The following is a 15411-nucleotide window of genomic DNA, read 5'->3' on the forward strand; positions in this document are numbered from 1 at the left end:
GGGCCTAGGACACTGCCCTGAGGAACTCCTGCAGTGAGGTCCTGGGCTGTGATGATTGATCTCCAACCACCACAACCATCTTCCTTTGTGCTAGGTATGACTGCCCCCAGGGAGAGTTTTCCCCCTGATTCTCATTGATCAGTTTTACTACATGATAGAATAACATGGTTTGTGTGGGTTTTTTTAGTTGAGCATTGAAGAAACTCTCGTTAAGATAATATGTATACCCACAAGTATTTGTAACGTCATGGGCATGTGCGGGTGGCAGTGAACTGTTTAAGGATCAGATCTCTGGCAGTTGAGCATAACATTAATACACGTGAATTGGGTCAAAGCATTACGTTACGTTTTAATCATTTGTGTGACTGTAATGAGCGCAGTTTTACCTGCTCCACATCCATGTGTTATAATTGCAACAACAAAGCCAGCAACACTTGGTAAATATTTTTCCACGGCACTGAGACAGCGCTTTTCTGTTTCAATGGAAAACTGAGGGTAAACAGCTGGAATCTTTAAAAATAGTTTGACTCAAACATTTTGTCCATCATATAATGTGTTTGTGTGTGATGTGAGTGTGCGCGAGAGCGTGCGCATGTGTGTATATATAATTGTGTGTGTATATATATTTATATATATTTTCTCAAAAAAAAAGTTTTTCTCAACCATTTACTGAACTTTAATTTAAATTATTATGAGGTGTGTTTTTTTTTTTATTATGTTGTGTTTCGTGTGTTTATTTTTCTCATTAATAGCAACAAGAACTCACAGATACGGAGTTCCGATTGCTATTAATGAGAATACTGTACCTGACTGGCTGAGCAGTCACGTGACTGCACCGTCTGCGTCTGAACCTGGAGGACGGGAGCTCGCTCCGCAGCGCGGGACCACCGCGTAAATCCGTGAAAATTCTCGGGATGGAGGCGTTGGTCGGAAGGGAATTCCGAGCGGAATTTCTGCGCCAATGTGTTCAGACTGCCCGTGAGCAAGGTTCTGCTGTGTGTCGTGCAGTCTTGTAAAATTACTCTCTCTTTTCCAGAATAGAGAAGACTGAGGAATGACCTGATGGGATAGGCATGGAGGGGATGTTTCCATTTCTGGGTGAGACCCGATCTAGGGTCCATAAATATTAGCAAGTCACCAAGAAATCCAATTCAGGAGAAACCTCTTTACCCGGAGAGCGGTGAGAATGTGGAACTCGCTGCCACAGGGAGTGGTTGAGGCGACCAGCACCGATATATTTAGGGGGAAACTGGATAAGCCCATGAGGGAGAATGGAATCGAAGGATACGTTGTTGGGCTGAGATGAAGAAGGGTTGAGAGGCAATGTTCCCTCCAAGCCGCGTAGCCACGCAGCAACGGGAAAGGTCCCGTGCAGGCTGCTCACCGGCTCCCCCACTGTAAACGCCGCGCATGCGCAGAAATTTAAAGGGACCGTGCGTTAAAGGAAACAGGCCACACGGAACAAAGCGGCGCTCACCGGGAATATGGGTGGGAGAAGGCGCATGTGGAGCAGAAACACCAGTTTGGATCTATTGGGCCCGAGTGGCCTGTTTCTGTGCTGTAGATACTTTGTAATATTTTGTAATATCCCTAACCTGTTGGCTCCCAAGTGGGTAAGCTGTCAGATCATCTAAGCTCAGATCGATAGATTTCTGGACTCCAGGGGAATCCAGGGATATGGAGATCCGGTGGGAAAGTGGAGTTGAGGTCGATGATCAGCCGTGATATTGAATGCCGGAGCAGGCTCAAAGGGCCTACTCCTGCTCCGAATTCTTATGTTCTTATCAACACCAATCGACGACCACATTTTTCTTTCAAGGAATCTTTTTGAGGATCTTTTGGTATTCTTTGTCATTCTCGTGCCAGGATAGATGGTGTTTAAGTTCTGCAGCTTCATTAATCATTTAGATGCGTCATTCTCCCATCTGTACCAGTTAATTTGGTGGATATAAGCTGAGCCCTTGGGGTTTACCTGAAGATATTACTCGCTTCCCTCCCTTCAATTCTCTAATTGGGATTGTTCAGGTCACCACCTTAATATCCCGACAGCTGGCAGCAAAGAGAAATATTGTAAGTTACGTTTATTCTTACTAAAGTAGAGTATAAAAACAGGGAAGTCTTGCTACAGTTATACAGGGTATTGGTGAGGCCACACCTGGAGTACTGTGTGCAGTTTTGGTTTCCATATTTACGAAAGGATATACTTGCTTTGGAGGCAGTTCAGAGAAGGTTCACTCGGTTAATTCCGGAGATGAGTGGGTTGACTTATGAGGAAAGGTTGAGTAGGTTGGGCCTCTACTCATTGGAATTCAGAAGAATGAGGGGTGATCTTATCGAAACGTATAAGATTATGAGGGGTCTTGACAAGGTGGATGCAGAGAGGATGTTCCCACTGATGGGGGAGACTAGAACTAGAGGGCATAATCTTTAGAATAAGGGGCCGCCTAGTTAAAACTGAGATGAGGAGGAATTTCTTCTCAGAGGGTTGTAAATCTGTTGAATTTGCTGCCTCAGAGAGCTGTGGAAGCCGGGACATTGAATAGATTTAAGACAGAGATAGACAGTTTCTTAACCAATAAAGGAATAAGGGGTTATGGGGAGCGGGCAGGGAAGTGGACCTGAGTCCATGATCGGATCAGCCATGATCTTATTAAATAGCAGAGCAGGCTCGAGGGGCCGTATGGCCGACTCCTGCTCCTATTTCTTATGTTTATGTAAAAGATTATTTGGCTTGTCCCTTTCGACCAACATTTGACAATTTGAAATCTATACTGTGGGTGTCGGGAGCCTGAACCAGGGCAGGTCACAGCAGGAAGGAAGGAGGGAGAGTGACTGGCTCATCGTGAAGAACAGCGGTGTCAGTAAGCTGGGGAGATATTCTTTGTGGGATTCAAGGTTAGTGGGATGAGCAGCGAGGAACTGGAATTCAGGAGGTGGATATGAATATTGAGAAGATAAAAATAGATGGAGCAACAAAACATTGAATCGGTGAATCTAGCTTCTCTCGCGGACTATGTATAATCCAACGCACCATGCACTATCCAGTCCATTTAATCTCCTACATAAATACTTTCTAATCACCAGAGATTATAATACAAGACTCCAGAATCTTATTCCACCATCACATTTCCACCACTCTGCCATAAATTGTTTCTTTCCAAACCGAATCGTAGCTACGGCCAGAAAAACTATGGCGTGTGTCAATGATGTCACTTTAATAGCAGGCACTGTCCTGTTATTTCACAGGATAATAGCATCACTATGAATGAGGAAGGCCATTCAGCCCATCTCAGCTCATGCACCCAGAGAGAGAGTTTCCCCCGAACATGGCACCCTACTATTCCTTAAATGATGCCACGGTTTTTGCCGACACTACCCAAACCTGGAATTCCATACCATGTGTTTAACACATTGTGTGAAGAATTTACTGACATCAATTCTAAATTAGCCTTTTGACTGATTGTGAAACTGCCTCAATTTCCCTCTCCCTCCCACCCCACCCACCCCCCCCAGTCTCAATTATTTTCAACAACAACAACATATATTTATATAGCACCTTTAAGATCATAAAATGTCCCAAGGCGTTTCACAGGAGTGTTATCAAAAACAAATTTGACACTGAGCCACACTAGGAGACATTGGGGCAGGCTTGATTAAGGATGGTTTTAAGGAGCGTTTTAAAGGAGGAGAGAAAGGCGGAGAGGTTTAGGGAGGAAGTTCCAGAGCTTGGGGCCCAGGCAACAGAAGGCACGGCCACCAATGGTGGAACGATTATAATCAGGGATGCTCAAGAGGGCAGAATTAGAGGAGTGCAGACATCTCGCGGGGGGCGGGGGGGAGGGGTTGTGGGGCTGGAGAAGGTTACAGAGATAGGGAGGGGGCGAGGGCCATGGAGGGATTTGAAAATAAGGATGAGAATTTGGAAATCGAGACGTTGCTTAACCAGGAGCCAATGTAGGTCAGCGAGCACAGGTGGTGATGGGTGAGCAGGACTGGGTGCGAGTTTGGATATTGGGTGGCACAGTTTTGGATCACCTCAACAGACCTGCATGTATTTATTATCTAATAATATCATTCCTTAATTCTCACTTCTCATTGCCTTTCAGCTGTGGATGAATGTTTTATTGAAATGGTCTTGCTTTGCTTTGTGTGCGTGCGTGTGGTCCAGACGGCTGTAAAGTGCCTAATCGAAAGATGAGGTGCTGTTCCTCGAGCTTGCGTTGAGCTTTATTGGAACAGTGTAGGAGGCCGAGAACGGAGAGGTCAGAGCGGGAGTGGAGCGGGGAATTAAAGTGACAGGCGACCGGAAGCTCAGGGTCACGCTTACGGACTGAACGGAGGTGTTCCACAAAGTGGTCACCCAATCTACGCTTGGTCTCCCCAATGTGGTGTGTTTGGGGCCCTGGATAGTGGGAAGGGAGGAGGTAAAAGGGCAGGTGTTGCATCTCCTTGAGTGGGAAGGTGCCATGGGAAGGGGAGGGGGTGCTGGTAGTGACTGCAGAATAGACCAGGGTGTCGTGGAGGGAGCGGTCCCTTCGGAGCGTGGGGAGGGGAGGGGAAGCTGTGATTGGTAGTGGGATCACGTTGGAGGTGGTGGAAATGGCGGAGGATGATCCATTGAATGTGGAGGCTGGTGGTGAAACAAGGTGAACCCTATCATGGTTGTGAGAGGGAGGGGAAGGGGTGAGAACAGAGATGCAGGAGATAGAACGGACACGGTCGAGGGCCATGTTAACCACAGCGCAGGGGAATCCTCGGTTGAGGAAAAAGGAAGACATGTCAGAGGCACGAGTGTGAAAGGTGGCATCGTCAGAGCAGAGAATGAAATGGAGTCCTTACAGGATGCGGGGTGGGAGGAAGTGTGGTCCAGGTAGCTGTGGGAGTCAGTGGGCTTATCGTGGATACTGGTCGCAAGCCTATCCCCAGAGATGGAGACGGAGAAGTCGAGGAAGGGAAGGGAAGAGTCGGAGATGGACCATGGGAATGTGAGGGAAGGGTGGAAATTGAATGCAAAGTGAATGACATTTTCAAGCTCAGGATGAGAGCTAGAGCTGTATAAAACATTGGTTAGGCCACAGCTGGAGTACTGCGTGCAGTTCTGGTTGCCACATTACAGAAAGGATGTGATTGCACTGGAAAGGGCGCAGAGGAGATTTACGAGGATGTTGCCAGGACTGGAAAACTTTAGCTGTGAGGAAAGATTGGATAGGCTGGGGTTGTTTGCCTTGGACCAGAGGAAGCTGAGTAGAGATTTAATTGAGGTGTATAAAATTATGAGGGGCCTGGATAGAGTGGATAGGAAGGACCTATTTCCCTTAGCAGAGGGGTCAATAACCAGGGGGCATAGAGTTAAAGTAGTTGGTAGAAGGATGAGAGGGGAGATGAGGAAACATTTCTTCATCCAGAGGGTGGTGGGGGTCTGGAACTCCCCGCTGGAAAGGATAAGAACATAAGAACATAAGAAATAGGAGCAGGAGTTGGCCATACGGCCCCTCGAGCCTGCTCCGCCATTCAATACGATCATAGCTGATCTGGTGGTAGAGGCAGAAACCCTCATCGCATTTGAAAAGTATTTGGAGGTGCACTTGAAGTGCCGTAACCTTCAGGGCTACGGACCCAGAGCTGGAAAGTGGGATTAGGCTGGGTAGCTCTTTGTCGGCCGGCGCAGACACGATGGGCCGAATGGCCTCCTTCGGTATCATAATTTTTCTCTGATTCTATGATTATCTCACCCTCTCAGCATATCCCTCTATTCCCTTCTCCCTCATGTGTTTATCCAGCCTCCCCTTAAATGCATCGATACTATTCACCTCAACCCCTCCCTGTGGCAGCGAGTTCCACATTCTCACCCCTCTCTGGGTAAAGAAGTTTCTCCTAAATTCCCCATTGGATTCATTACTGACCAACTTATATTGATGGCCCCGAGTTTTGGTCTCACCCACAAGTGGAAACATCTTCTTTTGTTTAAAGAAAATTGATTTTTAAAAGAAAACAAAACCCAGGCGTAGGTTATGCTGGGGTGAGCCTGCAACTTTTATCTGGGTGAGTTGGGAGGGGGTGAGTGACCTTCCTCATTCATGTTTATCTTGCGATATTGTAAACATTCCCGAGCGAACGACCAATCCCCGCAGGTAATGCCACACAGGTGCTTGGCTTCGGCTGGTGACGTTGGGGAAAAGTGGGCTGGGTTCATGTGGTTTCGACTCTTTCCCAAATAAGGACTGAGATTCAAGGGCAAAGTTATGCACTGCTCTAATGATTAGCCAGAAGGTTTTGAGTTAGTAATAAAACACAGGCTGTCAAAACACTGAACAGAGTGTTTCCCTGGCTGGGCAGATGCTGAGCAACTTGAGAAGGCAGCGAGGAACGCAATCCAAGCATTCTTACTCTCTGCAGCATGAGCACAATGGAGAAGGGGCTGGAGAAGGATTTTACGGAAAGGGACTTGCAGCTTGGCCAATATTCAACGGTGGCAGCGGAACTGGGGTGCGGGCTGCAGCCTGCAGTTCCAGGTAAGGTGCGCCAGTGCTGTTTGTGTGGGGGCACTGGAGGGGCAAGCATGCTGTGCAGCAATTAGATTCTCTGTCAGATGGGCAACACCGGGTGAACAGACCCACCAGGTGGGCTCCCCGTCTTTGCATTTCATTCATTCTTGCCGCAAGATATTTTTGTGGCAATCTGGGTGTTTCTGCTGCTTTGAGCAAACCAGCTAGCGACAGTTGGCCACGTTACTATTTCACCGTAATACTGCCTCTGCTCACTCAGATCTTATCAACGATGGTTAGTTTTCAGCTTAGCTGAAGTTCTGTGCATCGTCATGTCGCAATCTGGATGTGTATTGAACCGCAGAACCTGGCTACTTTGAAGCTTTGTAGAATCGTGGAACGGTTACAGCACAGAAGGCCATTCGGCCCGTCGAGCCCGTGCTGGCTCTCTGCAAGAGCCCCTCAGCCAGTCCCACTCCCCCGCCCTTTCCCCGTAGCCCTGCACAATTTTTCTTTCAGGTACTTATCCAATTCCCTTTTGAAAGCCAAGTAACAATACGGATGTATATTAAATGGCAGAACTTGGCTATTGCTAGGCTTTGAAAAATCACAGAATAGTGCAGCAGAAAAGGAGACCATGCAGCCCACTCTCCCGCTCTTTCCCCATATCCTGCAAATTTTCCTCCAAGTATTTATCCAATTCCCATTTGAAGGCGACTATCAGGCAGCACGTTCCAAATCCTAACCACTCGTTGGGTAAAAAGTTTTTCCTCATGTCGCCTCTGGTTCTTTTGCCAGGGTGTGTTGCATCCTGTACAAATCCTAAAACGTGATGATTTTACAAAAGTTTTACCAAATTATAAAATAAAAAGAGCCTTTATTCACGCATTCAGCAGCTGTACAAGTTACACTGAATAATGTTTTAAAGCCCTGCACATTGTAGAAGACATATTTTGTCATTTCTGAATAATATTATTACTGAAGAGGTAAAATGAAGGGTTAACTGTAAATAAGGCTGTTCAAACTAATCGAGTAAAGCTGCGCTTTTTCAAATCATAGTAGCTGGTGGAATTAGCTATTCTAGTATGAAGTCAGCATATCCCACTCCAGGGACTTGAGCACAATAAATCTAGGCTGACACTCCCAGTGTAGTACTGAGGGAGTGCTGCACTGTCGGAGGGGCAGCGCTGAGGGAGCGCTGCACTGTCGGAAGGGCAGTACTGAGGGAGCGCTGCACTGTCGGAGGGGCAGTACTGAGGGAGAGCCGCACTATCGGAAGGGCAGTACTGAGGGAGCGCTGCACTGTCGGAGGGGCAGTACTGAGGGAGCGCTGCACTGTCGGAGGGGCAGTACTGAGGGAGCGCTGCACTGTCGAAGGGGCAGTACTGAGGGAGAGCCGCACTGTTGGAGGGGCAGTACTGAGGGAGTGCTGCACTGTCGGAGGTGCAGTCTTTCGGATGAGAAGTTAAACCGAGGCCCCGTCTGCTCTCTCAGGTGGATGTAAAAGATCCCATGGCACTATTTTGAAGAAGAGCAGGGGAGTTATCCCCGGTGTCCTGGGGCCAATACTTATCCCTCAATCAGTGTAACAAAAAACAGATTATCTGGGCATTATCACGTTGCTGTTTGTGGGAGCTTGCTGTGCGCAAATTGGCTGCTGCGTTTCCCATGTTACAACAGTGACTACACTCCAAAAAGTACTTCATTGGCTGTAAAGCTCTTTGAGACGTCCGGTTGTCGTGAAAGGTGCTATAGAAATGCAAGTCTATTTTTCTATGAAGTGTAGTAGGGGCAATGTTCCCTCTAATTTCTGTGGACCACATGGCTCCTTCATAAATCCAGGGGGTGGTGGAGGAGAGTGTCTCGATTTTATCTTTGAGCCAGTACCAGGTACGTCTATAAATCGGTGGCCAAAGGAGAAGGACCTGGGCCCATCTTGGGGGAAAATGGTGCCCAAGGCGAACATGTCCTTTCTCTGAGTTTCAGTATCAGCGAAAGTTTCAGAAATAAAGCTGCAATCTCAAAAATTTTTTATAATTAACTAAAAAGAATACGCAATATGCAATTCAATTTTATTCAACAACAACTTGTATTTAAATAGCGCTTTTAATGCAGTAAAACGTCCTAAAGCACTTCACAGCAGTGTTATAAGAGAAAACAAATAGATTTGACATCAAGCCACATGAGAAGAAATTTCGTCAGGCTGGGTCAAAGAGGTAGGTTTTAAGGAGCGTCTTGAAGGAGGAGAGAGAGGTAGAGAGGCGGGGAGGTTTAGGGAGGGAGTTCCAGAGCTTGGGGCCCAGGCAGCTGAAGGCACGGCCACCGATAGTTGAGTGATTATAATCGGGGATGCTCAGGAGGGAATAATTTGAGGAGCATAAATGACATCAGTCATTAAAAAAATAACATTGTAGCTAAGTGACAAACAAACCAAACATTAAATTAAGCAATAAACTAATAAATAAAACTAACATTTTGTTCACCAAGATTGTTACTTTTTATTTTGAATGTTTTCAGTTCACACCCTCTTGACCACAGTGCCTGGCCACTGGTGCCATCGCTGACCCGTGAGCCAGCCTGAGGGGGACACTGGGAGGATAACGGGATGATGGTGATGCTGACCAGTCGTGTCACAATCGTGTAGCAGAAGCTTGATTGGTGGGAAAAGGGCTCAGAATCATTTGCCCCTCATGAGGTTATCTTTTGATGACAGAAATTGCTAATCTGCTCTCTGACAAGCTTCCGTGGAGGTTTGATAAGAAATTTTGGGTGGATATTTTCTTAGAAAATGTAATTTTGAATACCATCCTGATAATTATAAACCCACGGATTCTTTTACCAAACTATGAACAAGTAATAGCCGCAATGTTCCTCTGTAAGCTGCACCGCCTCCCCTTAACCGTAACATTGAATATCAGTACAGCTCAATATCAGAGAATGGGTCCAAGTACATCACCTCCCCTCCGCCCCATGCTTCTCGCTAACCTATGTGCCACCTGCCTGTCACTTACTGAGGATATGAGACTTTTAATTATATACCAAGGTGTCAACTTGGCATTCTCTGATGTCAGAAGGTTGTGGGTTCAAGTCCCACTCCAGGGACTTGAGCACAAAAATCTAGGCTGACACTCCCAGTGCAGTGCTGAGGGAGTGCTGCACTGTCAGAGGTGCTGTACTGAGGGAGTGCTTCACTGTCGGAGGGGCAGTACTGAGGGAGTGCTGCACTGTCGGAGGGGCAGTACTGAGGGAGTGCCGCACTGTCGGAGATGCCGTGTTTTGGATGAGCAGTTAAACCGAGGCCCCGCCTGCCCTCTCGGGTGGACGTAAAAGATCCCACGGCAAAATTTCAAGCAAGCGAGTTATCCCCGGTGTCCTGGGGCCAATATTTATCCCTGAATCAGCATCACTAAAAACAGATTGTCTGGTCATTATCACATTGCTATGTGTAGGAGCTTGCTGTGCGCAAATTGGCTGGCGCGTTTCCCACATTACAACAGTTCAAGAAGCACTTAATTGGCTGTAAAGCATTTTGGGATGTCCGGTGGTCGTGGAAGAAAGAACTTGCATTTATATAGCACCTTTCACAACCTCAGGATGCCCCAAGGCACTTTCTGGCCAGTGAAGTACTTATTGAAGTGCAGTCACTGTTGTAATATAGGCGCTATTTAAATGCAAGTTTTTCTTTCTGACCTGTTTCCTGGTCTATTAAATTTTGTAGCAATCCATGTTATCTAGATTGTTTCAAATCTAATTATCACTGGGACTGTGTTAATGACTTTGAGTCTCGGATTCTTCTATTATTGGAAGCTGAATGTTGTAGATTTATGTCTTATTAATATTCAAACTTTAAATAACATGAAGGGGAAGGGTAGTCCTGAGCACTTTTTTTTTTTAACCTGATAAAATGCAACTTCAGAAAGTTCCTGTTTAACTCGGTATGCAGCACCCAAACAGTGGTGTATTTATTCTGAGGTCGGGTGGCTTTGGATCAGTTCCGAGGTGCGTTTGATGAATGGAGTCCTTCCAGGATGCTGGTGGCCCCTCCCAGTAACTGACATCATCAGAGGAGTTCTGGAAGGGAAGGAAACCAAATTGGTAGAACTGAGTGAGGTTAGAAATCCAGCCGTTCCCTTCTTCTGGTGATGCATAGTTTTTTCACTAGAGATGGGAGGGCAAATTGAACTGAAGTGCCAGCCGGGGCTCAGTGGGCAGCACTCTCACCTCTGAGTCAGAAGGTCGTGGGTTCAAGTCCCACTCCAGGGATTTGAGCACAAAAATCTAGGCTGACACTCCCAGTGCAGTGCTGAGGGAGTGCTGCACTGTCGGAGGGGCAGTGCTGAGGGAGCGCCGCACTGTCGGAGGGGCAGTACTGAGGGAGCACCGCACTGTCGGAGGGACAGTACTGAGGGAGTGCCGCACTGTCGGAGGGGCAGTGCTTAGGGAGTGCTGCACTGTCGGAGGGGCAGTACTGAGGGAGCACCGCACTGTCGGAGGGACAGTACTGAGGGAGTGCCGCACTGTCGGAGGGGCAGTACTGAGGCAGCGCCGCACTGTCGGAGGGGCAATACTGAGGGAGTGCCGCACTGTCGGAGGTGCCGCCGCTCAGATGAGCCGTCAAACCAGGGATGTCCAGCGGTCGTGAAAGATGCTATATAAATGCAAGTCTTTGTGCCTTTTATGATGTTGGGACGTCCCAAAGCGCTTTACAGCCAATGACGTACTTTTGGAGTGTAGTCACTGTTGTAATGTGGGAAACGCAGCAGCCAATTTGCACACAGCAAGCTCCCACACAGCAATGTGATAATGACCAGATAATCTGTTTTAGTGATGTTGATTGAGGGATAAATATTGGCCCCAGGACACCGGGGATAACTCCCCTGCTCTTCTTCAAAATAGTGCCATGGGATCTTATACGTCCACCCGAGAGAGCAAACGGAGCCTCGGTTTAACGTCTCATCCGAAAAACAGCACTTACGACATTGCGGCACTCCCTCAGTACTGCTCCTCCGACAGTGCGGCGCTCCCTCAGTACTGCCCCTCCGACAGTGCGGCGCTCCCTCAGTACTGCCCCTCCGACAGTGCGGCGCTCCCTCAGTACTGCCCCTCCGACAGTGCGGCGCTCCCTCAGTACTGCCCCTCCGACAGTGCGGCGCTCCCTCAGTACTGCCCCTCCGACAGTGCGGCACTCCCTCAGTACTGCCCCTCCGACAGTGCGGCTCTCCCTCAGTACTGCCCCTCCGACAGTGCGGCACTCCCTCAGTACTGCCCCTCCGACAGTGCGGCACTCCCTCAGTACTGCCCCTCCGACAGTGCGGCACTCCCTCAGTACTGCCCCTCCGACAGTGCGGCACTCCTTCAGTACTGCCCCTCCGACAGTGCGGCACTCCCTCAGCACTGCACTGGAGCGTCCATCTCGATTTTTGTGCTCAAGTCCCTGGATATATTACAAAAATGTTCCAAGTAAAAAAAAAAACCTGGCTTGATGGCCTGAACACTTCACCGTCGGGTGATTTCCATAGCACTGGCCAATAATTCTGCACACCAATCTTGCTCATAGTTAGTTGTATTAAAGTCTGGATTCATAACTTTATTTTGTGAATATTTGACGGTCCAAGTGGTTGGGGGAAGTGCACATTGGCCTGGAATTGTGACTTGCTGGTCTACGCAAGTGGGCTGCCCCCTCAGACCACCTGAGGCCAGAACAACTGTAGCCAGCAGACAAGATTTACACTGGTGCTGTGGAGATTGAGGTTTCGGGAGGGAATTCCCAAGCTCAGGACCCAGGCAGGCGAGGGCACGGCCACCGATGGTGGAGCGATTTAAAATCAGGAATGCTCAAGAGGCCAGAATTGGAGGAGCGCAGATATCTCGGAGTCCATAACGGAAAGAAAGATTTGCATTTATATAGCGCCTTTCACGACCACCGAACGTCCCTAAGCGCTTTACAGCCAATGAAGTACTTTATGAAATGTAGTCATTGTTGTAAGGTAGCCAATCGTTTTAATTTTTGATTGAGGAATAAATATTGGCCCCAGGACACTGGGGATAACTCCCCTGCTCTTCTTCGAAATAGTGCCGTGGGATCTTTTACATCCACCTGAGAGAGCAGACGGGGCCTCGGTTTAATGTCTCTTCCGATAGACGGCACCTCCAACAGTGCAGCCAGCTCGATGATAGTAAATAGTCTGCAGCGGAAGAAAATTGATGGAATTGAGAGCAGGAAAATAATAAACCATTTAAAAATGCTAATTGTTTCAAAATGCACTCTTCAAACGGCCGACAGAACAGATCCGACAGCTTTTTGGCAGCTTTTAATATTAACTAAATTTGTTAAATATGTGCATGTGGTTGCGGTTAAGCAGAGTAAAGGGAAATGAGAGCTGCTTTGTGGCATCAGAGTCCCAATCTTTTTGGTTTATATATTGCCAACTCCAACCCAGTTTGGATTTATAAACCTCCCTAAATACTCCTCCAGTAAGTAACTTCCCTGCACATGACCGTCTCAATTGAACTGTTCTACATAAGTAGCTGCAGGATTTATCTACATTTTCAATTTCAATTTGAACATCGTGCCACTCTCTCGAAATATTTAATAGACATCATGGGGTAATAAGTAAAAATTTATGTGCTAAACAGGAAACCAGGTCTGTCCTGATATTGGCAAAGGTTCAGCAGTGGAGGGCTACAAGATTAATACCATAACCGAGACTGAGTCAGTGAGGGACGATTGTAGACCAGCTGATTAACCTTTTTTAGCATAGAATAATAGAAATTTACAGCACAGAAGGAGGCCATTCGGCCCATCGTGTCCGTGCCAACCGACAGAGCTACCCAGCCTAATCCCACTTTCCAGCTCTCTGTCTGTAGCCCTGTAGGTTACGGCACTTCAAGCACATCCAAGTACTTTTTAAATGTGGTGAGGGTTTCTGCCTCTACCACCCTTTCAGGCCGTGGGTTCCAGACCCCCACCACCCTCTGGGTGAAGACATTTTCTCTCAAATCCCCTCTAAACCTTCTACCAATTACTTTAAATCTATGCCCCCTGGTTATTGACCCCTCTGCTGAGGGAAATAGGTCCTTCCTATCCACTCTATCCAGGCCCCTCATCATTTTATACACCTCAATAAGGTCTCCCCTCAGCCTCCTCTGTTCCAAAGGAAATAACCCCAGCCTATCCACTCTTTCCTCTTTGCTAAAATTCTCCAGTCCAGGTAAAATCCTCGTAAATCTCCTCAGTATCCTATCTAGTGCAATCACACCTTTCTTGTAATGTGGTGACCAGAACTGCACGCAGTACTCCAGCTGTGGCCTAACCAGTGTTTGATACAGTGAAAGGAGAAAACTATGGGGAGACGTGATAGAAATCTTTAAGATTTATAAAAGAGGAGAGTGTGGATGGCGTATTTCATTGTTTGTTCGAGCAGTGTCCAATAAATGCCTCAAGTTTTCCAAATTGACTCTGGAATATCCGATTCCTATCGCTACTTGATGTAAGGCAAAAAATACTAATAGGGCGGGATTTTTGGCGTTGCTCATTTTGGGGCGGTAAAGTTAGCGCCCGGGAACAGTTTGCGGCTCAGTCAGCAAAATTCACCCACTGGGCCCTGAGTGTGGGGCGGGGCGCGAAGGGAGGGGTTACACACCTCTCTCGGGGCGCTAGGTCGGCTGAGCATGGGACAATCCCGAGCTAAAGAGCCGGCCTGGGAGCGCCCTGAGAGAGGCCTGGGGAGAGAAAAAAAAAAACCAATACATAGCCCCGGCCACCACAGCATAAATCGACAAAAAAATAAAATAAAATAAAAACCACTCACACGTACCCGAGGTGGTCATTACTGACCTCCCTGCAGCCGCGATAGCTCAGGCCACCCGCTGCCACAGGCGTTCCCACCAGGGGGCGGGCTACGGGTCGGGCAGGAGGAGAAAATCGAGCCGGAGTCGCAACTAGGGCGTTACACACCGACTCGCCTCTCCCGGGCGGTAATGCTCCACGCGCTGGGAGCTGGCCGCCCGCCCGGGAGAGCTCACTGCCGCCCCGCCGGGGTGAAAACAGAGGCGGCAATGAGCAGGAAATCCAGCCCTAAAAGCCCCCTTTAAAAAAAAAATATAGTGTCAATCTACCAGATGATCCAACTTTCCTGTCAATACAGCAAATTTCAGTGCAAAAAGCTAAATATTGCGGTTGCTGGAGATTTGAAATTAAAAACAGAGAATGCTGGAAACACTCAACTCGGTTTCTCACTCCACAGACACTAACGTTTCAGACCGAGGACATCGCGCCCGCGATGTGACGAAAGGTCTTCCACCTGAAATGTTAACTCTCTCCGAGCTCCGTCTGCTGAATGCTTCCAGCATTTCCTGTTTTTATTTCAGTGACTGAGTTTCATATTTCCAGACCGTTTCTCACATTCTTTGTGGTAGTGGAATTTTTAGGAGTGGGAAAATGCCACCAGAGCTGGTGTCCCTGCCCCTTCTCACTCGAGCATCTTATTGCCCATCCTGCTGCTGAGACGTCAGACAGTTGGTTGAAATATTGAAGCGGATTCTGTCATGTGTTCGGGAGAAGTTTTTAAACACACAGACCAAACACCTACAGGAAACCATGATGAGCTGTTTTTGGTAATATCCGTTATTCGCTTTCTCATTTTACGAGACTAGAGTGAAACTTGGAATCGGAGAATAGTTCGGCATAGGAGGAGGCCATTCGGCCCATCGAGTCTGCGCCAGCTCTTTCAAAGAGCAATCCAGCCAGTCCCCCTCCCCCGCCCTTTCCCTATATCCCTGCAATTTTTTTCTCCTTCAAGTACTTATCCAATTCCCTTTTGAAAGCCACGATTGAGTCTGCCTCCACCACCCTCTCAGGCAGCGCATTCCAGATCCTAACCACTCGCTGCGTAAAAACGTTTTCCCTCATGTCGCCTTTGGTTCT

At 47.8% G+C, this 15411-nt stretch overlaps 1 protein-coding gene across 4 annotated transcripts in view; it reads left to right on the top strand.

Moving 5' to 3' along the window:
• fam107b (family with sequence similarity 107 member B) overlaps positions 1-15411 on the top strand; it is a 170004-nt gene that overhangs the window by 131441 nt on the left and 23152 nt on the right. The window contains exon 1 of one of the 4 annotated variants that reach the window (XM_070897077.1): positions 6273-6512. The exons of the other annotated variants lie outside the window; for them this stretch is intronic. Coding sequence (XP_070753178.1) covers positions 6398-6512 — 115 coding nt within the window. The 5' untranslated portion in view covers positions 6273-6397. Of the gene's footprint in view, positions 1-6272; positions 6513-15411 lie in introns of those variants that run through there. 4 annotated transcript variants of the gene reach the window in all.

Source organism: Pristiophorus japonicus, chromosome 13 (assembly GCF_044704955.1).
Source record: "Pristiophorus japonicus isolate sPriJap1 chromosome 13, sPriJap1.hap1, whole genome shotgun sequence".
NCBI classification, from domain to species: Eukaryota; Metazoa; Chordata; class Chondrichthyes; family Pristiophoridae; genus Pristiophorus; species Pristiophorus japonicus.